Raw genomic sequence first — 7,198 nt, 5'->3', positions numbered from 1 at the left:
AATAAAAGTATAAACAAATTTTGTATGACTCTGTCTTTATTGTTTTTATAAATCAAACAGAAATATATACATAATGCACTCATCTTTTCAAGTACAAAGCACCATGTTAGAATTACATAGATTTATATTCATGTGTTAGTAGTATTGCTATTATTGCAGTAAGTAACAGCAAACATTTTACATGGTTATTAACAAAACACGTGACTACATCCTGATTAATGGCATTCATGTCAAGTTATTGTAAATTTATTAGCATAAATACTAGAAGCACGTTTATACAAATATGTATAATCGTTTGCTATTAACAAAACTGACCAATGGCCACTAATTTTATAAACTGGCCGTTTTAAAAAAATTCAATCCAGCTTTTATTGCAGGAAGACTTTTGACGCAGAACAAAAGTAGTATTTTAGAATCTCCTCCAGAAAGAATTCATGGTAAAATATTTAAGTTCGAAACCATTAAATTGTTGGAATAATTAATGGATCTTAATTTTTAACCATATACGACTTGCTACTATGGTGTAAACACATTAGATTTTGATTCTGACGTTGATTTATTGAGGTATGAAGTTTAATGTACCTCACAAATATTTAAAATACTACTGCTTTTAAAACGGGTTCATAGAATATAACGATGATGAAGGTTTATGGAATGATATAAATCCCCTAACTCTGTCATTAACAACTGAGCAACCCTCGCACTAACAACTGAGCTACCCACGACCAACGTTAAAAACACTTGTGTAAATTGTATTTTAAATGCCTGCACTAAACACAAAATACAAATATTCTGACATATGTAAAGTAGATACTGTGAAGATCTAACAGTAAGCCTAATTAATTATCTCTCTTGATTGTTTTTTTTCATCTATAATTACTCATTATTTAATCAAGAGCTCATTAATATGGCTGCATCCTTTAGCTGGAAGTATAGTAAGAAACCATAAAATTACTTCTATTGTGCCTACATGTACTAAATCATCCTATACAGCTCTCGATTGACATATCCAGTATGCCTAGGAAAATTGTCAAAATGTCTCCCATTAAAACCTTGCTTCCTCCAGCACACCAAATTTATACCAGTATAACTAATTTCAGATGCAGTGAAATGTTTGCCATAAATTCAGCTTTTCATCATGGTACTCAATTTCCATTTACATAGCATCTACTTCATCAGATAACATGTTAGAAAACATAACAGACACTATTAACAAAACAAAATTGAAGCAGTTTTTGTTCATGTTTTTTTATGAAACATTTTCTTTTTAACACCATAAACAGCAACTTGGAGTGCTGGCCATAGCAGCTGGATGTTCCTTTTGTACCAGTCCCTGCAAATAAACCATAAAAATTACTTTTATTGCTTGTTAAAAAAAAAAAAAAGTATTTTTAAAGACTAGTAGGTAGTACTAATCCAAATATCTTCCGGCTGGGTCAAAGTTTGAGGTCAACCCAATGTTTGATAGAAAAGTGAACACCACAAGTCCTGTGATTGGTGATAAATGTGAGTGAGTGCTGTAAAAAAAATAGTTTCATCTGGACAAAAAATGTATGCAATTTTATGTCATCTAGTACCACTGTGCCAAGTAGCCTTGTGCTTGAAACATGTATGGGGTACCTATAAAAAAAAAAAACTTGCGGAACTTGGGTAGTCATAGAGGCTACCCGTTATCTCAGAAATGAGCAGCTTGACCACCAATTTTTTCTTATTCACTTTAAGGGTGAGGGGTGGTAGTATTTATATCCGTGGCGTTTATGTCGATTGATACACTGCAAGTAGGAATTTTAGCCACATATGTTACTATTGCCGTCTATGGGATCTGATTTGGTAGTATACACCCTGTATATTAAATTTCTCTTTAAAGTTCCTACCCATGTCACTTCACCTTCCTGTCGGACTCATTGTATCGATTATTATCAATGATTTAGTGGGTGAAGGAGTGAAAAGACCTAACTCAATTTGTATCCCTCACATGCCATCACAATTTGCACATTACTGGAAATGACTCACATATTGTAGTACAAATGCTTTTTATAGTATTTTTGGAGAAATTCTCGGTAGAAAACAGACATTTCTTCTGGTGTCAAGCTTTTTGAAGGGTCTTTGTCATCACGATCACTTTGTCCACTTGTTTTTTCCTTTATGAATTCTTCTTTTTCCTTGATAAAAATAACAAATAAGGGCTTCAAGAATTATAGAATAAGACTGAACAGATTTTAAATGGTAATCTTTAACAGGCAGATAAAAGAACATCAACCCTCACAGACAAATTGGCCGAAATTAAAAGAAGGTAAATAAAAACAAAAATAAGTTTTTTAAAAATTCCATAAAACTGAAGTGTATAATAGTACTAAAAAGATTTAATGGTAAACGGTAATTCTTAAAATAACATGGGAACACCAAAATATAGCAAAAAAACAACCCCAAACCCCCCAAATAAAACCATAAAAAACAATTGCAATTCACTATGAAAGTTTCAGAGATCACTAAACAATTTTAAAACATTAACAAGAGTACCGGTGAGGTACATGATATGCCCGTCAGGAGTTTGATGGAAAACCATATCTATATTAATTAATATGTTAAGGGTATGATTCAATTCCAATTATGTGAATACAGACAAATTATTTGATTTATTTGTATCACAATGATCTAGTAATTGTATGTGACACATCACCATCTCAAGTTGTTCCTACGTGAGGTTTGATGGTCATGTATGCATCTGTATGCAAGATATGACCCGGACAAGGATTTACTGTTATGTGCAATATACCATGAAAAGTGGGTCACAGTGACCTAGTAATAGTATGTGACCACAGGTACTTGACACATATTAGTATATAAATGAATAAAAATGAAAATTCTCTTGTATATCAGTAAATTTGATATATTTCCTCAATATTTTGCTCATATTCTCTTCATACATGACAAAATTATTGCCACTTAACGTGTATTTACATATACCAAAATTTCTATCCCTACTTGACAGAATTATTGTATAAATCAATGTAATATATTTGAAGAAGAGTATACCAAAATGAAATGTTTTTAATGTTGATTTATGTAAATTTCCACAATAATTGAATTTACTGTCTTAATACATGACAACTTTATTGTCATTTAACAAGTAATTACATGTACCAAAAATTTCTATTCCTACTATATAAAAAAATACAGTAGGGATCGAAATTTTTTGTACATGTAAATACACGTTAAGTGGCAATCAATTTGTCATGTATGAAGACAGTATAAGCAAAATGTTGGGAAAATATATCAAGTTTACTGATATGCAACAAATTTTGAATTTTATTCATGTTTACCAATATGATTATGAATATGTGTCAAGTGTCTGTGTATGCGACACACTGCCATTCTAAGTTGTTCCTACATGTGAGGTTTGATGGCCCTGTATGCATCTGTATGCAAGATATGGTCCGAACAAGGATTTACTGTTCCTGTATGCAAGATATGGTCCAGACAAGGATTTAATATTATGTGCAGTAGACCGTGAAAAGTAGGTCACAGTGACCTAGTAATAATGTGTGACACACCGCCATCCAAAGCTGTTCCTACATGTGAGGTTTGATGGTCCTGTATGAATCTGTTTGGAAGATATGGTCCGGACAAGATAAAGTTAACAGACGGACAGTGGATGGATGGACAATGCCATGCCATAATACGACCCATCATGGACGAGCATATAAAAAGTAGTTGCTAATCAATTTTTAATAGACTAGAAATGTTGCTAATCAAAATTTAAAAAAACAAAATGTTCCCTTCATTAGAAGACTGATTAAAAACAAGTTTTTAAAAATTTGGTAAAACAGTGATGGAGTTTACAGAATGGCATCAACAACAACCAAGTCTCACAGTGATCATTTGGTCATAGGATAGTGCAGGAAATATTAAATCTGTTTAATTAGCACACACACATTCTATTTCTGTCCAAGCAGACTGCACTGTACACACAATCAAGATGTAAAAGATGGAAATAAAAGATCATAATAATTATTATTAAAGTTGGTTGGGTTTTTTTGATTGTTTTTTTTTTGTCTCCTGAATGAAAATCTGGCTCCCTCTTCCTCCACTTCAGATGTCATTCCTATTTGGCCGATTCTGGTGGAAAAAGACTTAACACAAGTTCTCAGCACAAACTGTTTAAAATGGGCAGGATCTACCTCGGTAGAGCGCTCCCCAGAGTTGCTTGAGTTGAAAGATTAAACACCATCAGTGGACTCTTTCTCTGATTGGGTGGTTTCCCATTCCAATCAGTATATGACTGGTATATCTAAGGCCATGGTATGTGCTGCCTGTTTGTTGGGGGGAGGAGGGTGCATACAAAAGATTCTGTGTTGCTATTGGAACAATGTAGCAGGTTTCCTTTAGGTCTATATGTCAGAATTATCAAATGTCTGACATCCAACAGCCAATGATTAATGTATCGGTGTGCTTTAGTGGCATCATCAAAGAAAACAACTTGTACTAAAAAACCCTGAAAGTTGAAATCAGACATTCAAATAAAACATTCAAAATTGAAAGTTGAAATCAGATTAGCAGATCATATTTCTACAGGTCTACATACATGTAGCAAAGGCAAAATGTGTCTGATGCCATAAATGATAGAGCTAGTAGGCTTCTGTAAAATGCTTATGGTGTTATTAAAAGGAATTATCAATTCATATTTTAGAATGCCTATAATAAAACAATCTAACTTAACCGAATGGAAATTAACAGTTAATTAGAAATACCTTTAAAAAATTTGCATTATTTTGTGTCCAGAAATCATGGTTCCACTTGACAATTTCTTCCCTTTTTAGCCTGTAATTTCTTTCAAGCTGAGACTCATCAGCTGGTATGTGAAGTTTGACCGGGCGAATGTTGGAGGAAAAATCTGGGGGACCAACCCAGTCACATTTCACATCTTCAGGTGTTTCTGCTTTGATGTGGATTTTCTTCTACAAAGGAAAAAATAACTTCTGCATAAGATAAAGACTTACAGTAACCAAAATGAAACATTTTGTCCAGTATCATGTCGCGATTCACTACGCAAATTGTGTAGCAGAGATACAATTTTAAAACATTAAACAGTAGTTGCTAATCCATTTTTAAATGACTAGAAATATTCAAGATTTTGAAAACTAAATGTAAAATGAAACTGGATAACGGTAGTTATTTTAAAGATTAAAAAATATATATAATAATTTACCAATAGCTATCAAGATAAACCAAATTATAGAAATTAAAAATATAACCTTTTTTAATATTAATAAGAAAATCTATAATGCAGCATTATTTATTTTTATACTGTACCAAAACAAAATAAAGAAAAACATTTAAAAGAATTTGAAGATGCCAAAACCCCCAAAACAAATACAAACAAAAAATGAACCATTTTAATAGATTATAGCAAAGAAAAACATATATCAGTAGACTCTAAACATATTGAAGTTAGCATGCTAACTGAACTTTGTCATTAAAAAAAATATTAATAATAATTAAAAAATGCAGAATATAACAACCAAAATGGCAGATATATCATTGAAGGAAAATATCAATTGTAGGTTAATGTTATAAACACCCAAATGAATAAATATATCATTTGATATAGCTTTATTGTCAACATCCATGGCAACATCTGTCATCCGAACAGGATGAGAGGTAGAATATTGATTACAAATATTATTAACTAGGTATGCTTGCATTCTGTGTCCGTCACTGTTAAAGAGTCGGGTATGTACATGTACACTGTGATATACTAGCTGTGTTTCCTGTTAATTTTCAGAATATTCTGTTTTTAATGAACAGGATTATTTAGTTTTTTCAGAAGAGCTGAATTATGCTTCTCACTTAAGTAATTTTAAGCTTTGAAGGTTCATAACCCAAATCATAAGCATACAAGATGCGGGGGGGGGGGGGGGGGGGCAAATCCTCAAATTTGGGTTAAACATATATTCTAGCAAAATGACACAGATCCACACACTAGATGATAACTATGTCACTTATATCGACTGCTTGTAATTTTGTGCTCGCTGCCATTTTGCCTTTTTATGGAATACTCTCCAAGATGGGAAAATGGATGTGTCATAATCTAACAACGTCATAACGTCTTATAAATGCAATCGTGCTGATGTCATATTAATTTTGTCACATATTCAGAGGCTTCAACCCTTCTTGAAGACTATTCCATAAAAAAGTAAAATGGCAGAGAGTGAAAAATTGCATGCTTTTTGTCATAGGAGATCTTAGCAAAGTCAAGATAGGTAACATGTTTATCATCTAGTATGTGGAATTTGTATCATTGTTATGTTTTTTTCACGATTTCTGTCTGGATGTGGGTAAAACTGATTGGTAATGTAAGGCAGGAGAATAATTGATGAAAGTTTGGTTAATCTACAAACCTATAACACATCTGGATAAAGTTACAATTGAGTGAAACATGAGTCTGTGACTTTGAAATGGTGAAATACCGTCTAAAAATAGAAAAACTTGATTCTATAACTGTTACTTCTCAGACATACGTGCGTTTTTAAAAATATGATAAATGCATTTTATATTAAAAACACTAGGATGACCAAAAACACTTCGAATGTACGGAAATGCATAATCTAAACAATAAAATCTAAGTAAAGAATGATTTTAGTTATCAAAAACGGCTCTAATAGTAAAAAATATGCCTTAGTGTTTAAAAACTAGGGTATGTCCCTTTAACAATGTGGTTCAGACTTTACTAATATAACAAGTCTTTAGGTAGAACCTGAGGATATGTCACAATGTCATGTGGACTATATATCTCACAGGACAGCACATTAAAATTTATAGTTCTAAACCTGATCTGAAATAAACATCAAATGGTTCCTGTTGGATATAGGGGTTGTATCAATTCTACGACATATTGTATCTAAGTTGACCGCTAACTTTGAGTTAAAGCTTTGGAAATGGTAGACGTTTGTGTTTTGTGAGACCATTAGCCTACCTCTTTCTTGGCATTGTTAGAATTGTGTTTGTTTGCCGCATGATTAGTGACACTAGCTACTCGGTAGTTAGTCGCTTTACTTTTATTTTGATAATTAATTTGATAACTGATTTCTCGAAATACACACGAATGTAAACGTTTTCCTAAAACATTCATGAATGCTGTCATTTAAGTAAAGACAGGTGATGGGAAGTAACTCTATTTTATATTTTTTAGTTGATG

General features: G+C 32.4%; 1 protein-coding gene across 1 annotated transcript; it reads right to left on the bottom strand.

Annotated features, from left to right (window-relative positions):
• Window positions 1-16: 16 nt before the first annotated feature.
• Window positions 17-7,159, bottom strand: LOC121371172 (COA8 family protein CBG23705, mitochondrial-like). Its single transcript, XM_041496873.1, has 4 exons — window positions 6,977-7,159; window positions 4,752-4,958; window positions 2,014-2,162; window positions 17-1,333 (listed from the first exon to the last, which is right to left on the bottom strand). The coding sequence occupies exons 1-4, from the start codon at window positions 7,142-7,144 to the stop codon at window positions 1,240-1,242; spliced, it is 618 nt and encodes a 205-aa protein (XP_041352807.1). The 5' UTR covers window positions 7,145-7,159; the 3' UTR covers window positions 17-1,239.
• Between the last annotated feature and the right edge of the window lie 39 nt (window positions 7,160-7,198).

Source organism: Gigantopelta aegis, chromosome 4, assembly GCF_016097555.1.
Source record: "Gigantopelta aegis isolate Gae_Host chromosome 4, Gae_host_genome, whole genome shotgun sequence".
In the NCBI taxonomy this organism is placed as follows: domain Eukaryota; kingdom Metazoa; phylum Mollusca; class Gastropoda; order Neomphalida; family Peltospiridae; genus Gigantopelta; species Gigantopelta aegis.
The sequence above is the reverse complement of the archived record's forward strand: the minus strand, read 5'-3'. Positions and strand labels throughout refer to the sequence as shown.

What these genes read in the sequence shown, in the direction of transcription:
- LOC121371172 (XM_041496873.1), bottom strand. Translation starts at nt 7,144, where the DNA reads ATGACAGCATTCATGAATGTTTTAGGAAAACGTTTACATTCGTGTGTA. An exon ending in CTAACAATGCCAAGAAAGAG is followed by an intron (nt 4,959 to 6,976) that starts GTAGGCTAATGG and finishes TTTCCTTTGTAG; the next exon opens with AAGAAAATCCACATCAAAGC. An exon ending in AAGCATTTGTACTACAATAT is followed by an intron (nt 1,334 to 2,013) that starts GTGAGTCATTTC and finishes GTTTATTTGCAG; the next exon opens with GGACTGGTACAAAAGGAACA.